This window comes from Brachypodium distachyon, chromosome 3, assembly GCF_000005505.3.
Source record: "Brachypodium distachyon strain Bd21 chromosome 3, Brachypodium_distachyon_v3.0, whole genome shotgun sequence".
NCBI lineage: Eukaryota > Viridiplantae > Streptophyta > Magnoliopsida > Poales > Poaceae > Brachypodium > Brachypodium distachyon.
The window spans coordinates 7,395,737-7,412,156 of NC_016133.3; the positions used below are offsets into that span (position 1 = coordinate 7,395,737).

General features: G+C 42.7%; 2 protein-coding genes across 4 annotated transcripts; both read right to left on the reverse strand.

Moving 5' to 3' along the window:
* Nucleotides 1-4,947: 4,947 nt before the first annotated feature.
* LOC100842868 lies at nt 4,948-10,334 on the reverse strand. Of its 2 annotated transcripts, none has more exons than XM_010235788.3 (9): nt 10,088-10,334; nt 9,614-10,010; nt 8,116-8,167; nt 7,874-7,919; nt 7,695-7,776; nt 7,429-7,591; nt 7,234-7,336; nt 6,250-6,316; nt 4,948-5,822 (listed from the first exon to the last, which is right to left on the reverse strand). In XM_010235788.3, exons 2-9 carry the CDS (start codon nt 9,809-9,811, stop codon nt 5,262-5,264), a joined length of 1,272 nt encoding a protein of 423 aa, XP_010234090.1. In that variant the 5' UTR covers nt 9,812-10,010; nt 10,088-10,334; the 3' UTR covers nt 4,948-5,261. The 2 variants fall into 2 exon arrangements, with proteins under 2 accessions (XP_010234090.1, XP_014755506.1); XM_014900020.2 differs by having other exon boundaries at nt 4,948-5,825.
* A 2,541-nt stretch (nt 10,335-12,875) lies between these two features.
* On the reverse strand, nt 12,876-16,197 carry LOC100832558. Of its 2 annotated transcripts, XM_010235789.3 has the most exons (5): nt 15,487-16,197; nt 15,189-15,376; nt 14,931-15,093; nt 14,036-14,074; nt 12,880-13,385 (listed from the first exon to the last, which is right to left on the reverse strand). In XM_010235789.3, the coding sequence occupies exons 1-5, from the start codon at nt 15,562-15,564 to the stop codon at nt 13,170-13,172; spliced, it is 684 nt and encodes a 227-aa protein (XP_010234091.1). In that variant the 5' UTR covers nt 15,565-16,197; the 3' UTR covers nt 12,880-13,169. The 2 variants fall into 2 exon arrangements, with proteins under 2 accessions (XP_010234092.1, XP_010234091.1); XM_010235790.3 differs by lacking the exon at nt 14,036-14,074 and having other exon boundaries at nt 12,876-13,385; nt 15,487-15,784.
* Between the last annotated feature and the right edge of the window lie 223 nt (nt 16,198-16,420).

Sequence of the window (16,420 nt, forward strand, 5' to 3'; positions counted from 1 at the left end):
CCATTGAATGAAATGGATGAACAGTGCTACACAAAGAAAAAAATGTAATATTATTATGGTTTGCCTTTGAACCAAAGAGGCCATGCATTTTCTCTATTTACCATGTCTTTTGGGGTTGTTGCTTCAAGAATATTCTCTTAGCTGCAACTCACGGTGGCATATGATTCTGTTGCAACTAAAAATATACCTCCATATTCTTGGTGATTGTTACCCGGATTGTAGTATTTCTGAACCGCTGACTATGATGCATGGCTATTGAAAATGTGAGATGCATCATAAATAGCATGTCATCATTCTAAATGAAACAAACTTGAACCATGGATATGTTTGAAAATACGCTGGAAGAACATGTAAAAAAAATACGCTTGAAGCATATATACTTATTTTCCCCCTTTAAAAAATAAGATATTTTTTCTTATTATAAAATAGTGGGGCTTTTGCTAGATTTGAAAGTTCCGCCTATTTCAACTTTTCAAGTAAAGCGTAGCGAGGCCTACCATGGCTATAGCTCAGATCTAGACCGTCCAGGATTTTGTTGCACGTCTGAAAATTTTGATGCTCGGTTTTTATGGAAAGACTGTAAATAAAACTCTTACAACATAATTGTGAGCACCATGATTTGAACTCTAGTGAGTGGAGTCATGCATCCACAACTCCACCACCAAATCAAAAGTTGTTTCTAAATTTGATGTTCGGTTACTTACTTTATTTGCCCCAGACCGATTATAGCAGACGAAAAGTATCATCACACTGCAAAAAACATGTCGAATGAGTTTAAACTCATATCTATAGCGAATAGATTGGATGACACAATCTTTCCGATTTTATTTTTTGCCGCAACCCTTAAAAATATAAGCTCTGAGCTCATATGTAAAAAAAAGTTTAAATCCATCATGTTGTTTGGAGAGATTTACTACATTCTGACGTGCCTGGGGATGAGTGAGTGTGTGTGAATGAGCTCTGGGCTCTGAGCTGATTGTGTATTCTTTTTCCCTTGAAAGAACAAAAAGATAGAAACAAAAGAGTACTGATGCTACTATTGTGTTCGTACTGCCTCCCATGATGTTATCCTGTTAAGGCATGACCAATGTATAAGGCCAACATTTGCCATAAGTTAGGACCCACAAAGCTTGTGCAAATAGTCACAATGTATAAGGTCACTTTTGCCATAAGATAGGACCCACATTTGTTGTTGTAATAGATGCATGCAAGAGAGAGATAAAGAAGAGAAATAATATTCTATTGCTTATGGGCTACCCACAAGTCTAAGGTCACCCATAAGCTTAAGGACAACTTCAAAAATTTCACAATGCATAAGGTCAACCACAAGCCTTGCCACCTAGGCCTTAAGGATAGCTTTTTTGCACATTGTGGACACCCTTAGCGCAGCAGCCCTCCCTTACGAATTCTGCTCACTTCTTGAGGAAAACTGTCAGTGTTGTTAGTACCAGTACCAGGCCACAGCCATGGGGATTTAAATGCCACTGAAGCTGTCCGGGAGTGAGAAGGACGGAGGAAAATGGTCCAATTATGGTCCTGCATTTTCTACGACCATTCAAAGAGTGCACATTTAATTCGTTTGGCTATAATATTGTTTTCTTGCTTGTCCAATGATACCATTCCGGGACATTCATTCGGTAAATAAGTTTGGAGACATTAAAAGTATTTTTGGAGGATGGGTCCGCAAGCCTTGTCTGTGCTCCCATATGACGTGGCACCGATCCTTACTCCGTCTCGCTTTACCTATCAATTTTGATTTCTTTCTGTTTAAAGAAACTTTATTTGGCAGTAAGAAATAGAGGAAAATGAAAGGAAAGGATAGCAAAGCACATGAAAGAGTAAGGGGTGGGACACATAGATGAGGGGGCGGTAATGGTAGCATTTTCGACACTGCCTCGCTCCCATGTAGATGCAATCCAAACGTGAAAAAAGCATTCTCATCTTGTATGTGGCCAAATCGGACGCTTTTCTCGTGCAGTGTTATTCTCCCCTCTCCCTCCCTCCTAGTGGCGGCTCTAAAAATCGGATTAAAAGGGGGCTAATCCTATGCATATTTTGTGTGTGGGGGGCGGGGGGGGGGGGGATTAAGCATATTTATGATGTTTTAGTCTTAATCGATATTTCATTCTCACAATGTAAATAGAGCTAGATACCCCCCCCCCCTCATCGATCTCCTCTCTCCCATCCCCTCGTACCGATCACTTACATTGTCATCTACCTACACCCGCCGTCGACTCCTCCTCTTACACCTCACATTGTCATCCGTTTCTCCGTCGCCTTCCTTCGCCACCCACTCCTCCTCCTCTGCAAGGTCCTCCCGACGTCCGCTCCTCCTCCGCCTCCTCTTGTCCCAATTAACTCCCGTCGCCCGCTCCCTCCTCGTTTCCCAGCTCCTCGTCCGAGTCGACGGCAGCACCGTCGACCCGCCCCACCTCCTAGCTCGCGTCACCGCCCCGACATGCCCGCTTGACCTCTTCCTATGGTTCCTCCTGGTTGTCGTTTCGGTGCACAAGGCAACCAAAAATTGGCTGCATCTTGAGGCATGCACCCTCATAGCTTGTACACCCAAGCTGCTGGATCCCCCCTGCGATGCAAGCTATGACTGCCAGTACAGTGCAACCAAACTAACCCTAAGATGATTCGATGGTTGTGGCCCATAGTCAGGCAGCATCCATGTTTCAGCGAGTTTTTTTGGGTGCCTCACTATCTCACGGTAGAAATTTGCCTGCATTATGCTAGCCACACTTTGTTTCAATGTAGTTAATTTTAATTTTTAATTACACTTTTAGCACTTCAACCGCAGATTTTGCTAATAAAAGTGCGTCAAATACTTTTACCAACATGAGTATATTCAACACTTTTAAAATGCCACGAATATAAGTTTGACGTACTTTGAAATGCGTCCGGTAATCTACTGTGACGTAGTGCCTCGACCTACAATGGCCCGATTCATGCTAGCTAGATTCTTCTACGGAAGCAGTGGGTCTTCATGGCCGCACACTAATGTTCATATCAACCGATTTTTGACGAATGTTAGTAACAATTCCACTCTATTAGTGGCAGGTCATTTTGGCTTTTAACCTACCACCCTTTTAGTGTTTCTGATGTATTTGAAAAATTGGCTTTCGGGGTTGAATAGAATGATGAGTGTGCAACATTGCGTTTCGATGATTCTTTTTTCCTACCCAATTACACGTCTGAAATTAACTAGACATACAGAATGACTTTTTTTGTTAGCCCAGAATCATTATCATACACAGTGACTTCAAGCCGGCAACAGTACAACAGCAGTCCGATAAAAGAAGCTAACCCAGGCGATGTAAACATGTTTGCTTCGTTTCAGTTTGTTCCGTGCCCGAGAAGAATATACCATAGGTCAGGTCACGCACGCAGGGTGTGGCGGCCAGAGGTGTTTGTCGTCATTCCCCTGGCCGTTGTTCCATACGGGAATGATGCCAACCGAAAGTGCGATGGATCGGTTGGGACTTTCTCGAGCTGGGGACGATATATCTACCTTAGGCGCACGATCAGTTTATATTCTCCTGGTTGATGAAGACCATGGAACAATTAATCGTAGCTGATAGGGTTGACGTGCATGTGCTAGCTATAGCACTTTTACTTTGACGACATGATTCATCAGACACGCACGCATGATAGAAGATGGGTGAGGAACTAGCTAGCTAACGCATTGTGTAAATCATAAATATTCCATATGGTCACTATCTTCTTTCTCCACTAGATCCTTTATTGTGTCTGGTCAACTGATAAAGTGATAATGACAACTAGAGAACGACGACGAGCCGTAATGTTAATGCAATCACTTTAGGTTTTCTCTCTAAGAAAAGCACTGATTTTTTTTTCTTGCTGTTTTCGTCGCTAACTGGCAGGCCAAAGCGACGGCAAAATGGGATGGATAAACGCTCGTGGAGATTTTTTTTTCCCTAAGAACAATTTATAACCCAGAGTTTCTTAATCATGCATGTTTAGTTGATAGCCACACTTTGCCAAATCTTGGCTGTCGCAGCCGAGTTAGACACAGCTTGACTAACTTGTGACAAAAAAAAAGAATTCTCCACCACACTTAACTTGCCACAGCTTAGTGGAGAAAGTGTGTCAAGTTAGCGCTATCAACCAAACATGCCAATAATGTATTTATACCAATGACAAAAAAAAAATTGACCGGGATATAGCAATGACAATTAATATCACTAGGATACCGGAAAGAAAAACTAATGCTCCTCTTGAAGCCCATGGACGGATGGGCATGGGCCGTGGATCCATTCGCTCAAAGCCCTTCGTTTCTCCTCTTTTAAGCACAACCCAGACAATTCGCGCCAAGAGTTTGGAACGAGATATATATCATATGAACCCACAAATAAAATTAGTACTTCTCCGTTACATAATTCTTGTCTCAAATTTACCAAAAAATAAATGTATCTATTTCTAAAAAATATCTAGATACATGGAATATTTTGACAAAAATTATGAAACGGAGGAACTGCAAAGTTGGCGGTATCAAATTGGCAAATTCCAATCAGGGATAGTGTTATGTAAGCCTCAGTCCCTCCTGTACCGGCTCTGCTGTCGCTCCTCTTTACTTCTTCCCAGTGGAGATGTACACAGCACCCTAGCTTGCATGTTTCTCAGGTCTATTCACCACATCTAAAATAACTAAAAGTCTGTTTAGAAAACAACAAATCTTCTGCAAGTCCTATACGATTGGTGACTGGCAGGTAATGCTAGGTATATTTAGAAAAAGTGAGTTTTTCGATAAGTTCCATAGTACGAAAGAACAGGGGCAAACGAAATCACTGTGGAAAGAAACCTAGTCCCAGTGAGTGCCTAAAACTGAAGTCAGGAACACACGCAGAAAGATTTTGTCAATCAGCTGGTACACCACACAAGAATGACAGAACCCGAGAAGGTGGCATCGTGCACATGAAGACGAGGGTACTAACAAGCACATCACCTCCGTCCCCGGTTACACAGTTGCTACTCGCAAGCTCTATATGCCTGATCAATCTGAAAACATCCTTCCTACCAGCATAAGAACTGTGACCCATTTTCTTTTCTATTTCTTCCTCATATTCCATTTTACATACATATAAGCAATGGCAATAGAGAGCTATAGCGGTGACTATATCAAACCATCAAGCAACAGATGCGAAAAGGAGAAACAAAACGGCCGAACAACGGGTGGCAAAAAGGAGCAGAACAGCAGCAGCGCAGAGGGAAAGGCAGGAGGCATCAAAATCACTGAGTCACAACCATGCCAACCCTTGCGAGTGCGTTCTACCATGAGCTTCTGCTAAAGAAACAGTCATGGAATACATCATTTGCTCTTCAATGCTCTCTGGACGGAAGTGGCTTGGAGCCATATTGTAATTTTCAGCAAAAGGCAACTGTTGCATAGTCCCCGCATCTGCCACGATGTCTGAGCCAGCATAGCTTGTTCCAGCTTCTGCACCCTCCGACCAGTGGTCAGTTGAGCACTCTCCTTCCTCTCTTATCATTTCCCTGCTGCAACTTGGTGGTATCCCGCTCCAGCTATCTGGTGAACTATCCACAGCACACATGCTTCCGCCAGAAATGTTGCACTGTCGGCGGAACATGTCAAAGACTGGGAACGCACTATTGCCAGCCATGTAAGAGAAATCCATGCTTGGTGGCTGGTGTTCAGCCATAGAAGCAACAGCACAAGAAAATCCACCAGGATGGGGAATTTCTAGAGGAGCTGGAACAAACGCCTGCCGTTCACGCGAGGGTGGTTCGATTACAGGCATAAAGTTACCACAAACAGGATTTCCCATGCTTCCCTGCTCCTGCTATGATAGAAAATGTGAACATATTAGATGTTAGATGATATGCATGCTAATTTTTCTGTACAAGATGATCCATGAATTTTCCAAACCAGTGTACAGTCTATTGTAGTAGGAGTGTGAAATTCAAAAGAGAAGATTCAAAGAATTTGACACAACTTTTAAATTGCGAATTGATATCCAGTCTAAAAGAAAAACTCCATATCAACAGAAGTTCTATAATGTAATAACCATGTCCTGTAAGAAAAACTAAGTCTCTTTATCAATTCAAAGCAATTTAAAATCAAAACTTTCATGGTCAGTGGGAAGGTGAGACGATGCTTAAGAAACCAGGTCATATGAAAGTTTAGATTATTTTTCTATCAATTCTTTTTTATGGATCCACTCTTAATAATGTTCATTCAGGAGACATGAAAAGGCTTTAGTTTACCTGAATGGAGCGCCAAATTGCTTCCATGACCATCATTTCCTCTATATTCATGCCAATGTTATCATCACTGTAAGCAGAACATAATACGCAGAACATCAGAAGCCTTCTTTAATATCTACAGCATGGAGTACAATAAATTGTCGATGTGCAACCAAGAGATTGAGACCTTTTTGTGTTGGAATATTCATTACTTTGTTTACTTTTTCCAAAAGCTGGTTCCCAAGATAATTCCGGGAGAAGTTTTAGGGTTTCAATATTAAAAGGGATTGATCTTCTTCAAGAACTCCCTCCAGTCATACTCATACAGTTATACCCTGTCTGGTAAAGCTTAAGATTTTGCAGCTTTATGCTGGAACTGGGACCCTCCCAAGCAAGACTATAGACTAATTACCAGTAAAAGAATAAGGATTACAATAAGTGAAAAGGAAGATTCAATGGCTGATTGAGATCTTTTATATAGGTTAAATACTCTTAGGAACCTCAACTCCATTCTGGCCCAAATATCCCTCTAGCATACTGTTTCTGCACTAGCAGTAGAATAAAAAAGGCACCTCATTTAGCAGTGATGTGCGTATCTGAACCAAACAGACGCCGTCCTTTACTAATGTGTAGCCTAAAGAAAAAAACTTCTCCCCGTTACCATTCGGTAGTTTTCACCAACTGACACAACAAGAGGCCAAGAGGTGATTTCGATCATGTTCAGGGTCTTTACAGAAAGGCCAGTGGCTCTTAGTGGTTGGTTTCTGCCAACTATATTAATACGTTGGTTGGTCATTGCTATCTACATTTAATCCAGTGGCTATTATCTGCCACTTCAGATGCTCCTATGTTAACAGTTGTCATTTGATGTGCTATGTGTTCCCTTCAGAACAGCGTATTTTTCTTGTTAAAATGAAAAATTGAAATCATCTAGAAAAAGAACTTCATAAAGTTTGATGCTTCATATTTTCTATGAAATATAGAAAATGAAACATAATAACATACCGATTATGCCTAGAATGGACAGGCCGCATGTTTGATTGGGCAGAGCATGAAGGCTCAGATGAACAACATTCAGCTTCTTGCTCAGTACATTGGTATGATGGCACTGCAACGGGCACAATATATTGTAAGTTATCAGATTAAGCTGCAGAAAAAACTAACATCACTAAGAGTGTTTTGGTAGCACTAAGTGCATACCTGAATAGGATGTGCTGCAAATATCTCGGTACTCCACTTCTGTTGTTGGAGCGATTGTTCTACTAGAAGAGCACCTGCTCTGTTTTCTTTTCATCTTATCCTCTTCGTCTTGAAGTGCTTGCTGGCGCATCCTCATCTGTGCTTCTATGACTTTCTGTTCTTCCTGTAACAAGTTTACACGAGATAAAGTAAATGCATTTGACTTCTGTAAATAAACACTGGCAATATATCAACAACAAAAGGAACATATTAGGCATAAGACTTACTAATTGTTCAATACTCCTTTCCTCCTTTGTCTTCACACCACGATACTCCACAGCATAGTTCGGAGTTTTGCAGAATGGGCATCTTTATTGGTTAAGTATTATCAATTTATCATGACAAGGACTATATATTACCACTACAGAGGATATATGAAATAAGAGCAGAGATGGTACAAGGATACTGTGTAGGCCGAGCAGTATGAGTGGGTTTCATTTGAAGAAAGCACTCTGCAAAAATACCAAACCTGACATGTAAGAATATTTGCACCTAACAAGTAACACAAAATCGTTGGGTAGTACTCCCTCCGTTCCTAAATACTTGTCGTTGTTTTAGTGTAAGTTTGCCCTAAAACAGCAACAAGTCCCTAAAACAGCGACAAGTATTTAGGAACGGAGGAAGTAGTCAGTAGGTCAGATGTATTACCTGTACATATCCCTTTCGAGCAGCATTTTGATCGGTTAAGGCTTGGGTAGTACTACAATAAGGGAAAAGATGCATTTTAGGACATGACAAAACACGAAATGGTTGCCAGAATTAGCCGAACCTTAGTTAAAAACACGAGAAATGAAAGAAGTGCTAAATAACATGAACTCCTAGAATACAATGTCCATCTTTAAATGAATTCATCAAGAAATTTTGAGCTAATGATACAACACAACAGGACTAAAGTAACATTTTAATTTAGTAAAATTAATTGCAACACCATCCCAACTTCAATAGCATTCAAGACATCTACTTTAGTGCCACATAATCCAATAAAAATCAGCACCATTTCCAGTTATTTCATAAACAAGATAGAACTATCCAAATAATCCTGGAATGAGACAACTAAACCATTCACAAGAATCAGACATGATCTCTTTGCGCAACCAAATCAAGCACACTAGAATGGCATGAAGATTCTCAATCCTAGTTCTGGGGAGCAGCAAAACATTCATCATAAGGAACACATCCACCATGTCACCTCTCTAGAGCCTATGCGATTTCGAATCAAAGGTATCCCACCATAGTAGCACAAAAAAGCACTACATTTCAGGGAATGAACAGATGCATGACAGCAGTACTTCCATGACCTATAGGATTAGAATATACTCCCTCAGTGTAAAAGTGCATGTTATTTAGAATCTGTGTCAGACAAACATCCTGTCAATGCAGAGAAAATTACCGACATTGACAACATCAAATTGATCCTAATAGATCCATCATGGAAATATACATTTATGATATATAATTGTGTTTATTAAAACAACAAAGTTTCAAACAAAGTGATGGTCAGAATATCACATTGAAGTCCAATTGCCTGAATGACATTTATTTTGATACAGGGTTCTTAATCAATATATACAATGTTTCTATAGGACTTTGTTACAACCATCCAAACCTTCCTAGAATGGCAATTATCGAGATATGGAAAATAGATGCATAGAATTCTCCCATAACAAGTGATGAAATAACAATCTCAGGGTAACACAGAAGCACATTATGGACAATGTGTACATACCACATTCCCTGTGATGTCACTAGCTGAGAGGGAGCTGCAAACACAGGCATATACTGCGAGTGCTACTACATTTTGCGAAAAATGATTGCAAATTACACTAATTGAAGAAAAATACAATCAATCCACAGTATGTACCTAGGCTGAGTGAAATTGAGCTCCTGAGAGCTTCCAAGACATTGATTAGAAGGCATTAACTAGAATCACGTGAATACTCATGGACCTCCCAGACGGGCTCACGCCAACGGCACTCCGCAGTTGGAAAAAATGCAACAAGTAACCGACCTAATCAATACGCAGTGACGCAGCAAACATTCCGTCCCAGTGGCATGCCAAGCCACCGCACGCGGCACACGCAAGCAACAACCAACAGCTAAATTTGCAGGTTAGGGACGAACAAGGGAGGGGAAAGAGATCTGTTACCAGAAAGCAGATGGGGCACTCCTCCAGGTCGCCCCCCGCGGCGTCGTCGGCGCCCGGGTAGCAGGGCGCGAGCTTGGCCTCGAGGATCAGCTTGCGCAGCTTCTTCTGGTCGATGTCCCTGTGCTCGTACAGCCCCTGCGGCCTCGTGTACCGCTCCTCCACCCCCGCCTTCCTTCTTCCTCCTATCCTGTTTCCCATCCCTCCCAGATCTACCTCCTCCTCCTCCTACTCTGCCTCCGCCGCCCGCCGCCGCCGCCGGAGACGAAACCCTTGCCTCCGCACCGCGGTACCCCCAGACACGCCGCCTCACTGTAGATACATACGGTATACCCACGCGTACGCGATGTTGCGGGGCTTGGGAGAGGGAAAGGCGGAGGCTAGGCGAGGGGGGATTACTCTGTTTTCAAAAAAAAAATGTTATTTCCCCTCGGGGTGGGAGAAGAAAGGAAAGGAAGCAAAAGAGAAGGGACGCACGCGACACAACACACAACGCAGCAAACAAAGCTTCGGCTTCTCTGCCGCTGCCGCTGCCGCTGCTGCCAAGAGATACTGCGAGCTCTGTAACTTCTGCAGCCGGTCGCTATAATAACCTCGGTGCCAGAGCCGCGGTTGTGCAATGGAGGAGGGGGCGGCTCCGCGGCTGAGCCTACCTAGCGCCTAGCGTGGGAGCCATGGAAGTGATGACTGCATCTGTTTGCTGGGGTCTCTGATGTGTGTGTGTCTGCGTGGCCTGTTTGCTCTGGTGCCGTTGGTTTAAATACCCGAGGGCCGGGGGTGCTTTCCTTGGCGTTCATTAACTTTCTGTTTATTATTTTTGCTTGGGTAATATCATTGCCGAAATGTTAAAGAACTCATCACCGTGCACGTCATGAGCGGTGCGGATGTTTGTACGCATGTCAAAGTACACGTCGCAAGCGGTGCGGATGGTTGTACGCGTGTCACGTTGCACGTCACGGGTCCTGCGGTGGATGTACGCGTGTCACGATGCACGTCACGGTCAAGTGGGTGGTTGAATGCGTGTCTTGCGAGATTAAAAAAGGAGAGGTGCATTTTTATTGCTTATGCATATCGTATCTGTCCGTTTTCGCTGGGCTATAAATGTCTTGTGTGGATGGTGGTGTGTATTAGTTGCTAGTGATAGAGTGACCTATATGCTTTCGGTGTGCTTCGGTGGAGATGACTAGAATGGGTTATCAACATTGTCGTATGTGGTGCATTTTGTTTGCGGTAGAGTGTCCAGTAAATCTAAATTTAGACGTCTTATGGTCTCGTGTTTTCTTTGCTCATTTGGGAGTATGCAGGAAGGTTCTATGCGCTTATTGTCAGCGATATATTGTGTTTGCGTGTTACTTTGCTCGATCAGAGATGTGCATGGTGAATTATTGATCTATTTGGTCAATGTGCATGTTATATAAACAATGGGTATTCTAAACTGCAAGATCTTTTATGATCTCATGTGTTCTAGATGCAAGCCTTGTCTAGATGGTTGTCTATCTATAAGCATTGCTAGTGAAAGAGTGTTCAAGTTATGTGGCATTTTGATTTTTTGTGTCTATGGGTAGTTGCCCGTCAGTTAGAGTTGAAATGCATGATAGATAGTATGTGCATGTGTGTGCGTTTGTGTTGCTCTTAGAAAAATGATCAGTATGTAGATTTTTCACAACAATGGATTTGCTTGTTTATTAATAGATAGTCATATGTGTGCCTTGTGGTGAAAGAGTGGTCACGTTTGGTATTCTCTTGATATTTCTAGTTGTACTTTTCATGGTATTTTATTTAATAACTTTTCATGGTATTATTAATACCGAGTACTCTCTCCATTCCATAAAACATCTCACATAGACTCGTGCACTTGTACCAAGCACATCTCGTTTTTAGTGTTGACGACTCATATTGGATAGACCTGCAAAATTGTGACCCTCAGGATACCCATTGATCCTCTTTAGTTCAACCAAATGAACTAAAATTTCAAAATGACACAACTTTTTGAAAAACTAGTTCATTTGTTTGAACTAAGGAGGGTCAACGAGTACCCTGAGGGTCACCATGTTGCCCCCCGAATATTGGATAAGAATAAATGGGTGCGGGAGCCAACAGAAAAGTAAGATGTATTAAAATAAATATATGAGGTGTTTTGTGTAATGGAAGAAATACCTAGCTTTGTTCTATTGTTTTATACAAATATTAAACATATGTATGTGCTTTCCTGTATGTCTGCATTTGGCAACATAGACAATGTTTACTTATTGAACACATTCACATTTCATCGTAGGTGATTTACATTTCAACTCGTAAATGGCAACACAAACAATGTCTATATGGACTTAGTGGTTTAATTAGGTGCATTAGATCACTAATTCGTCACCCAAACACTGATAAAGAAAGTCTTTATTACAACATTGACACAACATGCACCAATCATGCCACATTTCTACTCCAAATCCGATCAGACACATCAATAATTCAATATCAACGAAGGAAGACAAAATAATCTATAGATAGCACATGAGCACTATTTGTCTAATTTCCACACTATTCACGGTTGATTTTGTCGTTTTAATTATTTGATGTGTCTATCGAATTTTACCTGAAATCCTAGTGGCTGGAGACCTTGGTGTATGTTTTGTTCAGTCGCCAAAAATTTAAACTTTTCAATGTCATTTTTGAGCGATTACCTAGGAGCTCAGTGCAAGCTGTCTGAGCGCACCCGTGTCGACCCCCATTGAACGAGAGGCCCTCATGTGCAGCATGTAACCAATGGTACAAGTGCATGAGTAGTGCCGAGTAGTTACCCTAAAGCCTAAAGCGTCTATTCCAAGCAGCACATAATGAGAAAACCAGGCCTACCATTCACGAGAGAATAAACCCCACACTTTGCAGCGTCAGGAGAGGAAGCTATTTGCAAAAGGGCATCCTGATGCCTTACTCCCTCCATCCCAATATATGGGGCACGCACGCATCTCAAGATTTTTGATTTAACTATCAAAATATAAATTATATGACGTAAAAAGCATATCATTAGAAAGTTCATTTGATTATGAATCTAATGATATATTTTTATGAAATATAATTCATATTTTGCTAGTTAAATTTGTAATCTTGGGATGTGTGCGTGCCTCATATATTGGGACGGAAGGTGTACAAGCGATCTTGACATCTTGCTGCATATGTGGTGAGTATATATGCCTGGGAAAAACTGAATGATAAGATCGAAAAAGAAAAATAGAGTGACAAGAGTATAAAGTATAAACCCAATACGACACAAGAGAAAACAAAGGTAAATTCCGTATTTGCCACTGGGATATTTGACGGTTCTGGATTACATCACGTGTCCAGGGGATCCGGACCCACATGTTACTGACAAAGTGAGTGTCAAATATTGAATCTGGGAAATTAGCAGAGCTTCTTAGATACGGCTCTTTGTATCTTACCGGATAGATTTCAATTTTCTTCTGTGCAGCCGATGCATGAAATGGAGGGGAGCGATCAAGCTAGCAGCCAACGAAGGTGTCCTCGCTTTGTTCGTAGCATTCTGGTCTACCTGAGCTTCAGATGGTCAGTTTTGTGTTGCTTTCTGATCCCCAACCTGTGACGCGAAAGCCTTCTGAAGCTGCTTCTGCAGCAGTGCTCTGAACTGGCGGGCTGAAGCCAGGCTCTCATCCAGCTTTGCCTTCTTGGACGTGAGATCAGACTTCCTGGCTTCTGCGGCGGCAATATCTGCGTCGTTCGAGTACATCCCACTGCTCTGATGCTCTTGCAGGGTTGATTGCAGCTGCAACAGTGAAAGTAGTTGGTGTGAGTCAAATTGTCAATCAGATATGAATTCACAACATCAGAAGGTAGTAGTAATTTAGTCATATATGGATTCACAGAGTCTACTGGTAGTAATTTAGCTGTGAATGCCTGATGGGATCTTCAGCAATGGTTTCTATTGGTTGTTCCAGATCAGCAGATCGAGAAATAGTATATCATTGAATCATAGTGTTCCAAACCATAGAAAATGGACCAGTTAATAATGTATTAAAATAAGGCTGGAATTCAAATAAAAAACAACAGGTTGTCTTTTTTAATTAAGATTAATGCCATTTGGATGCTTGTGAAGTTATGTGCAGACAGTGGTCCATGACTCCCCATGTATTGTTTTTTCAACATTGGCCTGTAAAACAACCACTGGTTGAGAAGAGAAAATTGACCATGATGCAAAAGGATTCACTGGAAGCTCTACTAGCTAGGTAAGAAAAAGAATTGACCATGATGCAAGAGGGTCATAAAACCTTAACACGGCTTCCATGAAAGTTTTCTTCTCTGCTGGATCAATAAAAGTCAAGAACATTGTTCCCAAGTTTATCCAGCTGGAATGGTTCTTTGTTACAAATATAACACCGCAAAAAAGTTCTTGGTGATGTATCAGGTGCAATCCACCTTTTCCGTGCAATCCGCTCCATAAAGTTGCAAAGAATTCTGAAAAAAATGTACATAAACTTCTAAACATACTCAACTCGCATTTAGAATTTCGAGATGAAATACGATGTACTTAGGTAGTTAGGTGCAAAAGTTGAAAATTCTGATATGGGAATTCTTGAAAATTGTCAGAATTTCTCTTTTTTGTTACTCCTCATATTTGTCCTATTTGAACTAGAAATTTAAGAACTATACAAAGTCTAGAAGTATATGCACATTTCCCCCCAGAATTTTACACAACTTTCAGTTGATTTGCACGGAGATTGAACCATGGTCCTTCGTGCACCGAATATGTCCCAAACTTGTGATCAGCAGTTCTCTGTTTGACATAGTTTAGAAGTGCATTAAAACAGATTGCAACACCAACCATTTTGGCACCACACGACATTTCTTGTTAAATGTTGATATATATTGTAAGCAACAGGCCAAATTGCAAAACAACCTTTACCAACGTGTGCCATTTAAAGTGAAGTTACAAATGTCAGGACAGATGATTGCGAGCTTAAGTTCAAACTTTTCTCAGCAGGCAACAATGACCGAAATTTATCGCCTGCTTCGGTGTGTACAACAGGATTACAGTCAAACGGACCATTTTCTGGGAAGATAGCTTCAAGCCTTTCCTGTGGTCCATGGGGCAGACCGAGAAAAGAGCAATGTCCACATTATAACCTGCTAGCGAGTGACCAAGACCTATTAACCCCCCTGCCATATGAACATGGCACTGTGAACGGAGTTAATAATTTATCAGATCCACCCAAATGCTTCGCCATCAGTACAAGTGACATTAGACTAAATAAGCTAGGTGCTAGCTACAATAAGCTCATTGTTTATTAATACCAAGTACTGGGGACCTTACTTGAGATACCATATCCTTCAGCATCTGCACTTCCTTACTAGCCTCCACCTCGAATTGCTGCGACATTGCCTGGAATTGCTGCATCTCCTTCCTTTTGGACTCGTAGAAGCGGTCCCAGTCCTCCTCCTTCCGCTCTGCCTCCTCGATCTCGGCCCTCACCAAGCTGCGTGTGAAATGCCCATTCAAACACAGTGAACTGGATTTTCAGTAAATTTGGGTGGGGAGCGGGACTGTGGGAGGGAGGGACAAATTGCTTGCCTGAGGTCACGGGCGACGACGAGGCGGCGAGCATGAGTGGCGTCGATGACGGCGCGAGCGGCTAGAGTTCGGGAAGCGAGGTCAGCGGCGCGGCGCTCGAGGAGGAGGCGGCGATGCTCGAGGCGGCGGGCGGTGGCGACCTTTGCGCCGAGGAGGCGGGACTTGGCGGCCTGGATCTCCTTCTCGGCCTGCGGTACGACTGGACAAGGTGAGGACTGAGGAGGCGCCGTGGTGATGTAGGGGCTTTAGGGTTTGGAAGAAGCGGGGAGGAGGTGGATGATGAGAGCAGAGGAGAGACTTGGAGAAGGGAGAGGCGGTGGTTGCGGGCGTCCTCCATCTGCCGGACGCGCTCCTCGAACGCGGCCGAGAGCTCCATCGCGCCGCCGACGTGGCCGCCGCCGCCGTCCGTGAGGGGGTTGCCGAAGTGGGCTAGATTTTTTTTAGCAGACCGAGGTGCCAAATAGGCTTGTGTATTGTGTTGAGGCCTGATTTGTGTTTGATTGGGCGGGAAAATAGATACGACAACACGATCAAAACATAAATGATGGACAGTATCAGAAATATGGACACGATCAAAACATTTGATTAATTGATTTCTTTTCTAAAATCTCATTTTATGACCTAGATCAATCAAGGTTCAAAGATGTATCAAACAAAACATTATGCCTTAGGGCTAGACAAAACTTGCACAAGAGAAAAATGATGTGTTATCGGACCCATTTTGATTTCTGAAATTTGGACCGCAACCGCCGGCTTGCCGCTGCGGCGCTTCCGGCCTCCGACACCCAGGCGAGTGGGCGACGAGAGATGACTAGGGGTGTGTTCGGAACTCTTCCAGCTTTCAGCTTCTCGGAGCTCCACCGCGAAGCTAGATTTGAAAAGCTGGTCTAATTTTCTGTCAGACTTGAACCATCTCCTTTGAAGATTCCGGAAATTGCAAAACGTGGAGCATAACCGATTTACAAACCATTTTGCCAAGTGAAAAACAAAAACGGTTCGACACTTTGCTATCTTTCTCGCCTCCCGTCTCCCGATCCCTTCTCCGTTCGCCTCCCGATCCCCTTCCAAAAGTTCCTCCGCCTCGCCCGATGCCGAGACGACGGACCCAAGCGTCCCCTACCCACCTCGGTCGACCCCGATCCAGAGCCGCCGCAGGACGTAGGACCCAAGCGTCCGCCACTTCACTTCTCCATGCTCGCATCCTCCTCCGACCCATGCTCCTCCTCCTCTCA